Below are 16,670 nucleotides of genomic sequence, written 5' to 3'. Positions count from 1 at the left end.
CCGTGCTGTAAACCTCAATGATTCTATGAAGTTCCCTGGACCTGATGGCCTGCATCCTAGGGTCTTAAAAGAAGTGGCTGCAGAGATATTGGATGCATTGGTTGTAATCTACCAAAATCCCCTGGATTCTGGAGAGGTCCCAGCGGATTGGGAAACCGCAAATGTAAAGCCCCTATTTAAGAAAGGAGTGCGACAGAAAGCAGGAAACTATAGACCAGTTAGCTTAACATCTGTCATTGGGAAAATGCTGGAGTCCATTATTAAGGAAGTAATATCAGGACATTTAGAAAAGCATAATACTGTCAAGCAGAGCCATCATGGTTTTATGGCAAGGAAATCATGTTTGACAAATTTGTTGGAGTTCTTTGAGGATGTAATGAGCATGGTGGATAAAGGGGAACCAGTAGATGTGGTGTATTTGGATTTCCAGAAGGCATTCGATAAGGTGCCACATAAAAGGTTACTGAACAAGAGAAGAGCTCGTAGGGTTGGGGATAATAGATTAGCATGGATAGAGGATTGGCTAACTAACAGAAAACAGTGAGTCGGGATCAATGTGTCATTTTCACATTGGCTACTGGGGTGCTACAGGGATCAGTGCTGGGGCTCAACTATTTACAATCTTTCTCAATCACTTGGATGAAGGGACCGAGTGTAATGTAACCAAATTTGCTGATGATTCAAAGATAAGTGGGAAAGCAAGTTGAGAGGACACAAAGATTCTGCAAAGGGATATAGACAGGCTAAGTGAGTGGGCAAAAAATTAGCAGATGGAGTATAATGTGGGAAAATGTGAGGTTATCCACTTTGCTAGAAAAAAAAATAAAATGATTATTTAAATGAGGAGAGATTACAAAATGCTGCAGTACAGAATGATCTGGGGGTCCTTGTCCATGAAACTCAAACAGTTAACATGCAGGTACAGCAAGTAATCAGGAAAGCAACTGGAATGTTGGCCTTTATTGCAAGGGGGATGGAGTATAAAAATAAGTAAGTCCTGCTACAATTGTACAGTTGGTAAGACCTGGAGTACTGCGTACAGTATTGGTCTCCTTATTTAAGGAGGGATATACTTGCATTGGAGGCAGTTCAGAGAAGGTTCACGAGGTTGATGCCTGAGATGAGGGGGTTGGGGGTTGTCATATGAAGAAAGGTTGAGCAGGTTGGGCCTATACTCATTGGAGTTTGGAAGAATGAGGTGTGATCTTATTGAAACGTGTAAGATTCTGAGGGGACTTGACAGGGTAGATACAGAGGGGATGTTTCCACTCATGGAGGATCTAGAGTTAGGGAGCATAGTCTCAGAATAAGGGGCTGCCCATTTAAAATGGAAATGAGGAAGAATTTCTTATCTCAGAGGGTTGTAAATCTTTCGAATCCTCCACCCCAAAGAGCTCTGAAGACTGGATCATTGAATATATTTAAGGTGGAGATAGACAGATCTTTGAAAGATAAGGGAGTCGAGGGTTGTGGGGAGAGGGCAGGGAAGTGGAGTTGAGGCCAAATCAGATCAGCCATGATCTTATTGAAAAGTGGAGCAAGCCCGAGGGGGCAGATGGCCTACTCCTGCTCCTATTATGTTCTTCTGAACAGTCAAATCAAGGGAATCATCACCACAACAGTCTTAAAGATTAACCAGCAGTACAAGAATTTATAAAACATTCCACCACGGCAGCTGGGGAATTTAAATTCAGTTAATTAAATAAAGCGAGTGTCAGTAATGGTGGCCATGAAACTAGCGGATTGTCGTAAAAACCCATCTGGTTCACTAATGTCCTTTAAGGAAGTAAATCTGCCGCCCTTACTCGGTCTGGCCTATATGTGACTCCAGACCCACTGCAATGTGGTTGATTCTTAACTGCCCTCTGAAATGGCCGAGCAAGACACTGAATTATTCCAAACTTCTGCAAAAACACCACACGGACTGCAGTGTTTCTAGAAGGTGGCTCACCACCACCTTCTCAAGGGCAATTAAGGGGAAGCAATAAATGGTGGCCTTGCCTGCGACACCCATATCCCACATCGCTCCAACTGTCTGCAGGGCCCTGCACTACAGGACAGTGTGAACTCGCTGGTGTCTCAGCAGCTGGGATGATTGAGGGAATCCCTTCCCGCACACTGAGCAGATAAATGGCCTCTCCCCAGTGTGAATTCTCTGGTGTGTCAGCAGGTTGGATGAATCGCTGAAACCCTTCCCACACACTGAGCAGGTAAACGGCCTTTCCCCAGTGTGAACAAACTGGTGTCTCTTCAGATCCCCGGACCTTTTAAAGCTCTTCCCACAGTCAGAACATTTAAACGGCCTTTCATCTGTGTGAACTCGCTGGTGTGTCAGCAGGTTGGATGAATCACAGAAATCCTTCCCACACTCGGAGCAGGTGAATGGCCTCTCCCCAGTGTGAGCACGCTGGTGTTTCTTCAGATCCCCAGAGCTTTTAAAGCTCTTCCCACAGTCAGAACATTTAAACAGTCTCTCATCTGTGTGAACAAGTTGGTGTGTCAGCAGGTTGGAGGACAGAGTGAATGCCTTCCCACAAACTGAGCAGGTGAACGGCCTCTCCCCAGTGTGAGCTCTCTGGTGTTTCTTCAGATCCCCGGACATTATAAAGCTCTTGCCACAGTCAGAACATTTACACGGTCTCTCTCCAGTGTGAACTCGCTGGTGTTTCAGCAGGTTGGATGACAGAGTGAATCCCTTCCCGCACAGGGAGCAGGTGAACAGTCTCTCTCCAGTGTGTAGGTGCTGGTGTGCCTTCAGCTCCCCAGAACTTTTAAAGCTCTTCCCACAGTCAGAACATTTAAATGGTCTCTCATCAGTGTGAACATTCTGGTGTTGCTTCAGATTGTGGGGGCTTTTAAAGCTCTTCCCACAGTCAGAACACTGAAATGGTTTCTCGTCAGTGTGAGCTCGCTGGTGTGTCTGCAGGTGGGATGGATAAACAAATACCTTCCCACACACTGAGCAGATGAACGGATTGTCCCCGGTGTGACTGCGCCGATGAACTTCCGACACAGACGGGGAACTGAATCCCTTCCCGCCATCCCCACCTTGACCCGGTTTCTCCCTGGTGTGATGGTGCACGTGTCTCACCAGGTCAGGCGATCGGCTGAATCCGGGTCCACACACGGAACACGTGTGCAGTTTGTCCGCGCTGCGATCACTGCTCTCCCCTGCCATGTGCAAAGGCCGATGATATTCAGGTCCTGATGACTTGAGCGACTGATCCTGATGTGATGTTTGGTCTGAGCTTCCAGTCTGTAAATGCTCCACTTCTAAAATCCTGTAAAGCGAGTTTATAAAAGGGGTAAGAGGGAGAATTTTGCCTCCTGTCCCCCTTTCCCAGCCCAGGGGCAGTGAAGCTGATTTTCAGGCCCAGCTGCTGCACAGATTGGTTGAAAGGACCAACAGTAATGGTGGCTGCAATAGAATGAGGAAAGGAAATATAAACTAACGGGTAAAATCCTAAAGGGGCTGCATAAACAATGAGACCTGCGGGTATATGTGCACAAATCGCTGAAGGTGGCAGGGCAGGTTGAGAAAGCAGTTAAAAAAGCTTACGGGATCCTGGGCTTCATGAATAGAGGTGTCGAGTACAAAAGTGTGGCTATTATGATGAACCTGTATGAAACACTGGTTCGGCCTCAACTGGAGTATTGTGCCCAATTCTAGGCACCACACTTTGAGAGGGATATATGGCCTTAAGAGAGGGTGCAGAAAAGATTTATGAGAATGATTCCAGGGATGAGGGAATTCAGTTATGTGGATTGACTGGAGAAGCTGGAGTTGTTCTCCTTGAAGCAGAGATGGTTAAGAGAAGATTTGATCGAGCTGTTCCAAATCCTGAGCGGTCTGGACAACTTCATTGAATGTTTTGAGGAGGTAACAAGGAGGGTCGATGAGGGCAGTGCGTTTGATGTAGTGTATATGGATTCTAGCAAGGTTTTTGATAAGCTCCCACATGGCAGATGGGTCACGAAAGTAAAAGCCCATGGGATCCAGAGCAAAGTGGCAAGTTGGATCCAAAATTGGCTCAGAGGCAGGAAGCAAAGGGAAATGGTTGATGCATGTTTTTGTGACTGGAAGGATGTTTCCAGTGGGGTTCCGCAGGGCTCAGTACTGGTTCCCTTGCTTTTTGTGGTATACATCAATGATCTAGGCTTGAATATAGGGGGTATGATTAAGAAGTTTTTAGATGATACTAAAATTGGTTGATAATGAAGAAGAAAGCTGCGGACTGCAGGAAGATATCAATCAACTGGTCTGGTGGGCAAATCAGTGGCAAATGGAATTAAATCTGGAGAAGTGTGAGGTAATGGGGAGGGTGAACAAGGCAAGGGAATACACATTAAATGGTAGGACACTAAGAAGTGTACAGGAACAAAGGGACCTTGAAGTGCATGTCCACAGATCCCTGAAGGTAGAAGGCCAGGTAGATAAGGTGGTTAAGAAGGCATACAGAATGCTTGCCTTTATTCATCATCATAAGAAGTCCCTCGGAATCGAGGAAGACTTGCTTCCACTATTAAGGTGAGTCCTTAGGTTGCTGAACAGTCCAATACGAGAACCACAGTCCCTGTCACAGGTGGGACAGATCGTCATTGAGAGAAGTGGATGGGACAGATTTGCCGCACGCTCTTTCCGCTGCCCACACTTGATTTCTGCATGCTCTCGGCTTTGAGACTCAAGATGGCTCAGAGACATGGACCATATACAGTAGACATCTCAAGTCGCTGGAGAAATACCATCAACGACGTCTCTGCAAGATCCTACAAATTTCCTGGGAGGACAGACGCACCAACATTAGCGTCCTCGACCAGGCCAACATCCCCAGCATTGAAGCACTGATCACACTTGATCAGCTCTGCTGGGCAGGCCACATTGTTCGCATGCCAGACACGAGACTCCCAAAGCAAGCGCTCTACTCGGAACTCCTTCACGGCAAATGAGCCAAAGGTGGGCAGAGGAAACATTACAAGGACACCCTCAAAGCCTCCCTGATAAAGTGCAACATCCCCACTGACACCTGGAAGTCCCTGGCCCAAGACCACTCTAAGTGGAGGAAGTGCATTCGGGAGGGCACTGAGCACCTCGAGTCTCATCGCCGAGAGCATGCAAAAATTGCCTTTATTAGCTGAGGCACACAAGACATGAGTAGTGGGGTTATGCTTAAACTGTATAAAACACTGGTTAGGCCACAGCTGGAGTACTGCGTGCAGTTCTGGTTACCGCATTACAGGAAGGACGTGATTGCACTGGAGAGGGTACAGAGGAGATTTACGAGGATGTTGCCGTGAGTGGAGAATCTTAGCTATGAGGACACATTGGATAGGCTGGGTTTCTTTTCCTTGAAACAGAGGAGCCTGAGGGGAGACCTCATTGAGGGGTATAAAATTATGAGGGGCCTAGATATAGTGGATAGAAAGGGCCTATATTCCTCAGCAGAGGGGTCAACAACCAGTAGGCATAAATTTAAAGTAATTAGTAGATGGTTTAGAGGGGATTTGAGGGGAAATGTCTTCACACAGTGGGTGGGGGGTGGGTGGGGAGGCTGCAACTCCCTGCCTGAATTGGTGGTAGAGGCGGAAACCCTCATCACATTTAAAGGGTATGTGGATGTGCACTTGAAGTGCCGTAACCTACGGACCTCGAGCTGGAAAGTGGGATTAGGCTGGATATGGCCTCCTGTCGTGCTGTAAACTTCTATGATTCTCTGGACAGAGCAGATAGAAACTGTTCCCAGTGGCAGAAGGGCCGAGAACCAGAGGACACAGATTTCAGGTGATTGGAAAAAGAAACAAAAGTGACATAAGAAAAACGTTTTTATGCAGCGAGTGGTTAGGATCTGGAATGCACGGCCTGAAAGGGTAGTGGAGGGAGACTCAATTGCGGCTTTCAAGGGGAGTTGGATGAGTATGTGAAGGAGAAACAAAGTGCAGGGCTCCGGGGACAGGGCGGTGCAGTGGGAGGAGCTGAGGAGCTGTTGCAGGGAGCTGGCGAGCTCGATAGGCCACGTGACCTCCCTCTGGGATGTCACCAGTCAGTGATGTCACCATTCTGACAGTCCCCGCGCGGAGTTGTGTCTGACACCGCGCATGCACCCCACGCATGCTCAGTACACATCCCGCTTGAGAGCCCGGATCACCAGTGGAAATTTTTTTATATAAATAGCGGATAAAAGCGCAAATAGTAAGATAAATAAAAAATAAAATACAAACCGGAGCTTCCTTGCGCCCCCCGGCACCGAGCGCAGTGTCCGAGCGGCAGCAGCACGGGGTCTCCTGCAGGGAGCTGGACTGAGCCACGTGATCAACGCCACGACCGTGACTGACGTGAGCTCCGACCAATAGAGAGAGAGTGGGCGGGGCTTTGCAGGCTGAGGTGGCGGCAGGTCCTCAACCAATCGAGGGGCCCGAGGGGCGGGACTCCTACCCTGGGAGCGTTTGATGGGACAGTGCAGAGGGAGTTTACTCTGTATCTAACCCATGCTGTACCTGCCCTGGGATGTTTGACGGGACAGTGTAGAGGGAGCTTTACTCTGTATCTAACCCATGCTGTACCTGCCCTGGGATGTTTGACGGGACAGTGTAGAGGGAGCTTTACTCTGTATCTAACCCCATGCTGTACCGGACCGGAGAGTGTTTGGTGCTGACACTTGTTACTCCCATCGATGAACACATCTTATAATCGAAAGATGATATAAGATAAACCCATCAGCTTCTCCCCTGGACACAGATCCTGAAGGACAGTGAGTGTGCGATCATTTGAAGCACCACCACCGCCCGCCCCCCACCCCCCACCTCCCACGCCCCTCACATCTCTTATCCTTTTTTGTTGTAATGAAAAAAGACCCAGTTTCTCGCTCCTCATAACTAAATCGTCTTGGTCCTAGTATCATCTCAGTGCATCGCTTCTGCACTCCCTCCATGGCCTTGACATCTGTCCTAGAGTAAAATGCCCCAATATTCTAAATGCAATCTCTCATATATTCAACCAGCATAGCAACCCATGTATAATCTGACCTAAGTTGTACACAGTGAGAACAATGACCACTAGGTGGTGAACTTGTGGGAGACACTCCTAACCTGGACCTTCAGGTATAAAAGGGGAAGCTTCACTCACTTCCATCACTTGAGTGCTAAGGAATAAAGGACAGGTCACAGACTGACCTTCTCTCAAGCATGGGCCTCGCATGCATTTATACTGTATAGTAAGGACATATCAATGGCGACGAGGATGGGATTTAAACCACGCGAGCATGGCCACTAGCAGAACAGACGAGAGGTACTGTGTGAAGTAATGGTTGGGACAGAGATTCAACATTGTTAAAGCAGCACACAGTTCTCCAGGCAGACAAGGGCAATTGGGCATGCCCCAACATGTAATGTTTGCTAGTGCTGTTGGGGAGGAGTTAAACTAATATGGCAGGGAGATGGGAACCAATGCAGGGAGACAGAGGGAAACAAAATGGAGACAAAAGCAAAAGACAGAAAGGAGATGAGTAAAAGTAGAGTGTAGAGAAACCCAAGACAAAGAACAAAAAGGGCCACTGTACAGCAAAATTCAAAAGGGTCAAAGTGTAATAAAAAGGCAAGCATAAAATCTCGGTGCTTCAATGCAAGGAGTATTCGAAACACAAGAGAGGGCTCTGAGCTAGTTAGAGTGGGTGAGAGCTCAGATGAACAGCACACCAAGAAAGAATGCAAAAGGCAGGAGGCAACAGAGCAGAGTAGCACTGGGGTAAGTGTAAACCACAAGGTGATAGGAAGGGACAATATGTATGAATATAAAGGGGCTGCAGGAGGGGTCAAAACTAAAAATCACGGTTTAAAAACTTGTATTAAAACACTCTACCTAAACGCACGCAGCATTCGAAATAAAGTAAATGAGTTGACGGCACAAATCATTACAAATGGGTATGATTTGGTGGCCATTACAGAAACGTGGTTGCAGGGTGGCCAAGACTGGGAATTAAACATACAGGGGTATCTGACAATTCGGAAAGATAGACAAGAAGGGAAAGGAGGTGGGGTAGCTCTGTTAATAAAGGATGATATCAGGGCAGTTGTGAGAGAAGATATTGGGTCTAATGAACAAAATGTTGAATCATTGTGGGTGGAGATTAGAGATAGTAAGGGAAAAAAGTCACTGGTGGGCGTAGTTTATAGGCCCCCAAATAATAACTTCACGGTGGGGCAGGCAATAATGAAGGGCTTAATGGAGGCATGTGAAAAAGGAAGGCAGTAATCATGGGTGATTTTAACCTACATATTGATTGGTCAAATCAAATCACACGGGGTAACCTTGAGGAGGAATTCATAGAATGCATACGGGATTGTTTATTAGAACAGTATGTTACAGAACCTACAAGGGAGCAAGCTATCTTAGATCTGGTCCTGTGTAATGAGACAGGAATAATAAACGGTCTCCGAGTAAAAGATCCTCTCGGAATGAGTGATCACAGTATGGTTAAATTTGTAATACAGATTCAGGGTGAGGAAGTAGTGTCTCAAACGAGTGTACTATGCTTAAACAAAGCGGACTACAGTGGGATGAGGGCAGAGTTGGCTAAAGTAGACTGGAAACACAGACTAAACGGTGGCACAATTGAGGAACAGTGGAGGATTTTTAAGGAGCTCTTTCATAGTGCTCAACAAAAATATATTCCAGTGAAAAAGAAGGGCGGTAAGAGAAGGGATAAACTGCCATGGATAACCAAGGAAATAAAGGAGAGTATCAAATTAAAAAACCAATGCGTATTAGGTGGCCAAGGTTAGTGGGAAACTAGAAGATTGGGAAAATTTTAAATGACAGCAAAGAATGACTAAGAAAGCAATAAAGAAAGGAAAGATAGATTACGAAAGTAAATTTGCGCAAAACATAATAACAGATAGTAAAAGCTTTTACCGATATATAAAACGGAAAAGAGTGACTAAAGTAAATGTTGGTCCCATAGAAGATGAGAAGGGGGATTTAATAATGGGAAATGTGGAAATGGCTGAGACCTTAAACAATTATTTTGCTTCGGTCTTCACAGTGGAAGACACAAAAACCATGCCAAAAATTGCTGGTCACAGGAATGTGGGAAGGGAGAACCTTGAGATAATCACTATCACTAGGGGGGTCGTGCTGGACAGGCTCATGGGACTCAAGGTAGACAAGTCCCCTGGTCCTGATGAAATGCATCCCAGGGTATTAAAAGAGATGGCGGAAGTTATAGCAGATGCATTCATTATAATCTACCAAAATTTCTGGACTCTGAGGAGGTACCAGCCGATTGGAAAGCAGCTAATGTAACACCACTGTTTAAAAAAGGGGGCAGACAAAAGGCAGGTAACTATAGGCCAGTTAGTTTAACAGCTGTAGTGGGAAAATGCTTGAAACTATCATTAAGGAAGAAATAGCGGGACATCTAGATAGGAATAGTGCAATCAATCAGACGCAACATGGATTCATGAAAGGGAAATCATGTTTAACTAATTTACTGGAATTCTTTGAGGATATAACGAGCATGGTGGATAGAGGTGTACAGATGGATGTGGTGTATTTAGATTTCCAAAAGGCATTCGATAAGGTGCCACCCAAAAGGTTACTGCAGAAGATAAAGGTACGCGGAGTCAGAGGAAATGTATTAGCATGGATCGAGAATTGACTGGCTAACAGAAAGCAGAGAGTCGGGATAAATGGGTCCTTTTCGGGTTGGAAATTGGTGGTTAGTGGTGTGCCACAGGGATCGATGCTGGGACCACAACTGTTTACAATATACATAGATGACGTGGAAGAGGGGACAGAGTGTAGTGTAACAAAATTTGCAGATGACCCAAAGATTAGTGGGAAAGCGGGTTGTGTAGAGGACACAGAGAGATTGAAAAGAGATTTAGATAGGTTAAGCGAATGGGCTAAGGTTTGGCAGATGGAATACAATGTCGGAAAATGTGAGGTCATCCACCTTGGAGAAAAAAACAGTAAAAGGGAATATTATTTGAATGGGGAGAAATTACAACATGCTGCGGTGCAGAGGGACCTGGGGGTCCTTGTGCATGAATCCCAAAAAGTTAGTTTGCAGATGCAGCAGGTAATCAGGCAGGCGAATGGAATTTTGGCCTTCATTGCGAGAGGGATGGAGTGCAAAAGCAGGGAGGTCCTGCTGCAACTGTACAGGGTAATGGTGAGGAAGCACCTGGAGTACTGCATGCAGTTTTGGTCACCTTACTTCAGGAAGGATATACTAGCTTTGGAGGGGGTACAGAGACGATTCACTGGGCTGATTCTGGAGGTGAGGGGGTTACCTTATGATGATAGATTGAGTAGACTGGGGGATATCGCTGGAAGCTGAAGTTCAGCGAGTTCATGTGGAGCACGTATACAGTTCATATACACCAGGACGCCACCGATAATGATGAAAGTGCTCCTCAATGGCATCCCAGTATCGATGGAGCTAGACACGGGGGCCAGCCAGTCACTGATGGGTATCAAACAGTTTGAAGAGTTGTGGGTGTCCAAAGACAGGAGGCCAAAATTATTGCCGATTGATGCGCAGCTACAGACATACACAAAGGAGATCATTCTGGTGCTAGATAGCACCACGGTAGTCATGACCCACAAAGATTCAGAGAACATTGCCACTCTGGGTTGTCGTGGGGGATGGTCCCGCACTACTGGGGAGGAGTTGGCTTGCTGTCATAAACTGAAAATGGGGCGATGTCAATGCAATTTCGTCTGTGGAGTGAGTATCATGCTCACAGATCCTGGACAAATTTGACTCATTATTTCAACCCGGCATTGGCACTTTCATGGGGGCCAAAGTAGTGATTCACATAAACCCGGATGCCAGGCCAGTACACCACAATGCCAGAGCAGTGCCATACGTGATGTGGGAAAAGATAGAAGGTGAATTGGACCACCTGCTGAGGGAAGGCATCATCTTGCCAGTCGAATTCAGTGACTGGGCGAGCCCGATTGTGCCGGTGCTCAAGGCGGATGGATCGGTCAGGATATGTGGTGATTGCAAGGCCACCATCAATCAGGTGTCACTCCAAGACCAGTACCCACTACCGAGAGCGGAGGACCTCTTTGCGACGCTATCCTGTGGCAAACTTTTTTCAAAATTGGACCTGACCTCAGCTTACATGACCCAGGAGCATGTGAGTGAGTCGAAGAAGCTGACCACCATCACGACACACAAGGGGTTGTTTGAGTACAACAGATGTCTGTTCAGGTTTCGCTCGGCCGCCGCGATCTTCCAATGAAATATGGAAAGCCTCCTCAAGTCGATTCCAGGGACAGTGGTTTTTCAGGACGACATCTCATCACGGGTTACAATGCTGGTTGAATACATGACATCACCTCCACCCCATACTGAAGAACACCTCCACAACCTGGAGGAGGTGCTATGCAGACTGGACCGGGTAGGGCTGCGACTGAAAAAGGCAAAGTGCATCTTCCTAGCTCCAGAGGTAGAATTCCTGGGAATGAGGGTAGCAGCAGACGGGATCAGCCCTACTGCATCCAAGACAGAAGCGATCCAGAGAGCACCCAGACCCCGAAACACGATGGAGCTGCGTTCGTTCCTGGGGCTCCTGAACTATTTTGGTAACTTTCTTCCCAAATTGAGCACGCTGCTAGAGCTGCTGCATGTGCTCCTATGCAAATATCGCGAATGGGTCTGGGGGGACAGCCAGGAAAGGGCTTTTAATAGAGCATGCAATTTGTTATGTTCCAACAATCTGTTAACGTTATATGACCCATGTAAGAAACTTGTGTTAACATGCGATGCGTCGTCCTATGCTTTCGGGTGTGTGTTGCAGCAGGTCAATGCCAAGGGTCAGTTACAGCCGGTAGCTTATGCCTCCAGAAGTCTGTCCCAGGCAGAAAGGGGTTACGGGATGGTAGAAAAGGAGGCACTCGCATGTGTATATGCGGTAAAGAAAATGCACCAGTACCTGTTTGGCAGGAAATTTGAGCTGGAGACAGATCACAAACCCCTAACGTCCCTTTTGGCCGACAACAATGCCATAAATGCAAATACATCAGCCTGCATACAGAGGTGGGCACTCACTTTAGCCGCCTATAACTATACAATTCAGCACAGACTGGGCACCGAAAACTGTGCCGATGCACTCAGTAGGCTCCCAATAGCTACCACTGAGGGGGCTACCGAGCATGCTGCTGAGATGGTCATGGCTGTTGAAGCTTTCGGAAGCGAAGGCTCACCCATGACAGCCCGTTAGATTAAAGTCTGGACAAATAGAGACCCGCTATTGTCTCTAGTCAAGAAATGTATCCTGAATGGGGACTGGGCAGCCTCGTACAGGGCATGCCCTGAGGAATTTAAACCATTTCACAGGCGCAGGGAGGAACTCTCGATCAGGCTGATTGCCTACTGTGGGGAAACCGCGTAGTCATGCCCCAGATGGGCAGAGAGGTGTTCATCAGAGAACTGCACAATGAGAACCCGGGCATTGTCATGATGAAGGCAATTGCCAGGTCACACTTTGGTGGCCAGGGATAGACGCAGATCTGGAACTTTGTGTTCGCAGGTGCAACACGTGTGCCCAATTGGGCAATGCGTCCAGGGAAGCCCCCCTTAGCCCCTGGCCATGGTCCTTCTAGCCTTGGTCACGCATCCATGTGGACTACGCAGGTCCTTTCATGGGAAAAATGTTTTTGGTTGTAGTAGACGCCTACTCCAATTGGATCAAGTGTGACATTTTAAATTCAAGCACATCCTCTGCCACGGTAGAAAGTCTATGGGCAATGTTTGCCGCCCACAGTCTACTGGACATCTTGGTCAGTGACAATGGCCCGTGCTTCACAAGCACTGATTTCCAGGACTTCATGGCAGGCAATGGAATTAACCATGTCAAAACGGCACCATTGAAGCCGGCCTCAAATGGCCAGGCAGAATGAGCAGTGCAGGTAATTAAACAGGGGATGCTCAGAATCCAAGGGGGTTCCCTACAAAGCCGCTTATCATGCTTCCTGTTGGCCTACAGATCCCGACCACACTCGCTCACAGGGGTTCCACCCGCAGAGCTGCTAATGAAAAGGACGCTCAAAACCTGGTTATCCCTTATACACCCCACCATGAAAGAAAGTGTCGAGAGCAGGCGCCAGTCACAATATGACTATCATGACAGGAATGTGAGGGCGTGATGTATTGATGTAAATGACCCTGTTTTTGTCCTCAACTACGCTGCAGGGCCCAAATGGCTCGCAGGCACTGTGATTGTCAAAGAGGGAAATAGGATTCTGGTAGTTAAACTTACCAATGGACAAATTTGCCGCAAACATGTGGATCAAAGAAAAAGGAGTTTCAGCAACCCCATAGAAGAAGCAGAGGAAGAACACAATATAGAGTTCACTCCACCACAGGTGACCGAACACCGGAACCAAAGGGAGGAGAGCCCTGTCACTGTGGGCAGTCCGGATAGGCCTGAGGCACTGCAAACAGCAGACACTCAGGCTAGCACCCAACAACCGGAGCCCCAACTCAGGCACTCTACAAGAGAGCGTAAACCACCAGAGAAACTCAACCTGTGATCCCAATAAGACCTTGGGGGGGAGGTGATGTCATGTATTCAACCAGCATAGTAACCCATGTATAATCTGACCTAAGTTGTACACTGTGAGAACAATGACCACTAGGTGGTGAACTTGTGGGAGCCACTCCTAACCTGGACCTTCAGGTATAAAAGGGGAAGCTCTACCCACTTCCATCACTTGAGTGCTAAGGAATAAAGGACAGGTCACAGACTGACCTTCTCTCAAGCATGGGCCTCGCGTGCATTTATACTGTATAGTAAGGACGTATCACAGTCTAACCAATCATTTGTGCTCAACACCCAGTTTATCCAACATAGGATAACATTTTTTTAAACAATTTGATCAACTTGTTCTCCCACTTATGAAAATTTATGTACATGAATTCTTGTAAGGTTCTGCTGGGAACCAGGGAATGTGTCCTTGTAAATCACAGATTAGAGAAGTTCCAGCTGTCTTTTCTTTGCTTCCTGCCAAAACCCAACAGAGAAGATATGAAGAGTCCAGTGTAAGAGGTGGATCACTGCAGGGTATAAAAGTGAGGGCAGACTGATGTAAGGGGGAATTTGGGAGACACCGGAGATCAAGCTCAGGGTGCCCGAGGTTCCATCCAGCGTGCTGACCTCGTGTCAGTTACTGTGGACATGTGGGACTTACATGTTTACTCTGATTGATGGATCAATATAAGGTACAGCAGAGGACAAAGAATCTGCTCATATTCTCTTTCTTCTTGTATTTCTTAAGATATTAAAATTGCTGACACTGGACTCTCGAACCTGCTAATTAATACTTTTCCTACCATTTTTTCCCTACAAAATGTAATTTCTCACATTTCTCAGGGTCAAATTTCACCAGTTACGTCACACTGAACAAATTACATTCATCTTCACAGTTAGCCATGGTCCCATTTTGGTCTCATATGGAGAGTTTGATCTTGTGGCCCACATACCAAAGCGGGACTAATTGAACAGCTTTTCACAGAGCCGGCACAGACTCGATGGGCTGAATAGCTTCCTTCTGTGCTGTATTATTCTATGATTTTGGGTCATTAATAAAGTAGATAAGGGAGTGTCAATCGTGTTGGTGAAAGGGAGAGCGCTTGGGATTGGAGACAACCTTTTGACATGGAGGGAATTGATCAGGAGGTAGGGGCAGAGAGTGGGGATGAAAGGTACCCACTCAAGTTGGCTGGATGTGACAAGTGGTGACCCCCAAGGATCTGTTCTGGGTCCTCAACCTTTCACCATATTTATTATTGGCTCTACTCGGAATTCCATCATGGCAAACGAGCCAAAGGTGGGCAGAGGAAATGTTTCAAGGAAACCCTCAAAGCCTCCCTGATAAATGCAATATCTCACCAACGCCTGGGAGTCGCTGGCCAAAGACCGCCCTAAGTGGAGGAATTGCAACCGGGAGTGCGCAGGCAGTGGAAAAAGCGTGTGGCAAACCTGTCGCACCCTCTCTTACCCTCAACAACTATCTGTCCCACAGGGACTGTGGCTCTTGTATTGGACTGTTCAGCCACCTAAGGACTCATTGTAAGTCTTCCTCGATTCTGAGGGACTGCCTATGATGATGATGATATTGGCTTGGATGAAGAAACTGAGTTGTATATCCAGTTTTGCAGATAACAGTACATCCCTCCAGTCTGAAGAACCTCCATTAACCACTACTCTCTGTTTTCTGCCATTTGGCCAACTTCCTCTCCACGGTGTCCCATTCCCTTGAATAATCTGAGCCTTCTGTCCGGCACCTTATCAAACACCTTTTGACAATCCATCGACACAACATCCCCTGCATTTCCTTTCTCACTGCACTATGTAATTTTCTCAGATAATCCCTGCTGTCCTGAATGAATCCATTTCACTAACAGATGTTGCAATGTTTGCTCCACACCACAGAGATTCTCCTGGAGTTTGAAATAAATCCGCTTTAAAAATGATGCAGAGTTTCAGCCAATGAGGGAGATCCTGGCTCAGCCCCGGGCACTCGACGCAGAAAACCCCGCCCCTCAAACACTTCGATTGGTTGGAGGACCAGCAACCGCTCAGTTCTCCAGCCCCACCCCTGCTCTTCCTATTGGTCCGGAGCTGCCGTCAATCTCCCGGGCAGTGTGAGCTGAGCATGCGCAGTACGAGCACTGGAGATGCACGGACGCCAAGATGAGCTCAGGCTGGAGCCGGACTCTGCACCGGGTGAGAATCAGCGGGGCGCAGGGGACTCATCGATCGGCAAGTGTGCGGGGAGGCTTCATAAACATCTGGTGTAGACCGCAAGCCCCGAGTAATAACCCGAAACTCCCGCGTTTGCAGCGACGGATTTTTCTCCCGGTAATAGGCCCGGATTCACCGCCATCTTTGTGCAGGAAGGTGGGAAGATTCAGAGTGCAGCCTGCTCGCTTCATGGCGTAACAGCGCATGCGCAACCATCTTGGCAGAGGAACAGAGTGTGCGGGGCTACTGTGTGTTCCCAACCGGATCCCAGTCCGGGAGTGAAAATCTTTGACTCATTTATTTTATTCTCACTCTCCACCATTGGATTTCTCACCATCTCTCCTGAAGGCGTTGGTAAGTGCCGAGCTTATGGTTTACATCCCACACAATTCTAACAGAAGAGCCCCAGAGCTGGGCCCCCTTCTACAGTCCCAGGGTTAGATTCCCCATGTATAGTCCCAGGGTGAGAATCCCTATGTACAGTCCCAGAGTTAGAATCCCCATGTACAGTCCCAGGGTTAGATTCCACATGTACAGTCCCAGGGTTAGAATCCCCATGTTCAGTCCCAGGGTTAGAATCCCCATGTACAGTCCCAGGGTTAGAATCCCCATGTACAGTCCCAGGGTTAGAATCCCCAAGTACAGCCCCAGGGTTAGAATCCCCACATACAGTCGCAGGGTTAGAATCCCCATGTACAGTCCCAGGGTTAGAATCCCCATGTACAGTCCCAGGATTAGAATCCCCATGTACAGTCTCAGGGTTAGAATCCCCTTGTACAGTCCCAGGTTTAGAATCCCCATGTGCAGTCCCAGGGTTGAAATCCCTATGTACAGTCGCAGGGTTAGAATCCCCATGTACAGTCCCAGGGTTAGAATCCCCATGTACAGTCCCAGGATTAGAATCCCCATGTACAGTC

General features: G+C 47.5%; 1 protein-coding gene across 1 annotated transcript in view; it reads right to left on the bottom strand.

Annotated features, from left to right (window-relative positions):
* Window positions 1–2,050: 2,050 nt before the first annotated feature.
* The window catches only part of LOC139274085 (zinc finger protein 585A-like), a 121,844-nt gene continuing 107,224 nt past the window's right edge, over window positions 2,051–16,670 (bottom strand). Inside the window, exons 8-9 of the mRNA XM_070891134.1 lie at window positions 6,217–6,335; window positions 2,051–3,281 (exon numbers count right to left, since the gene is read on the bottom strand). Coding sequence (XP_070747235.1) covers window positions 2,051–3,281; window positions 6,217–6,335 — 1,350 coding nt within the window. The remainder of the gene's footprint in view (window positions 3,282–6,216; window positions 6,336–16,670) is intronic.

Source organism: Pristiophorus japonicus, chromosome 9 (genome assembly GCF_044704955.1).
Source record: "Pristiophorus japonicus isolate sPriJap1 chromosome 9, sPriJap1.hap1, whole genome shotgun sequence".
NCBI lineage: Eukaryota > Metazoa > Chordata > Chondrichthyes > Pristiophoridae > Pristiophorus > Pristiophorus japonicus.
Note: the sequence above shows the minus strand (reverse complement) of the source record. Positions and strands in the feature narration are given on the sequence as shown.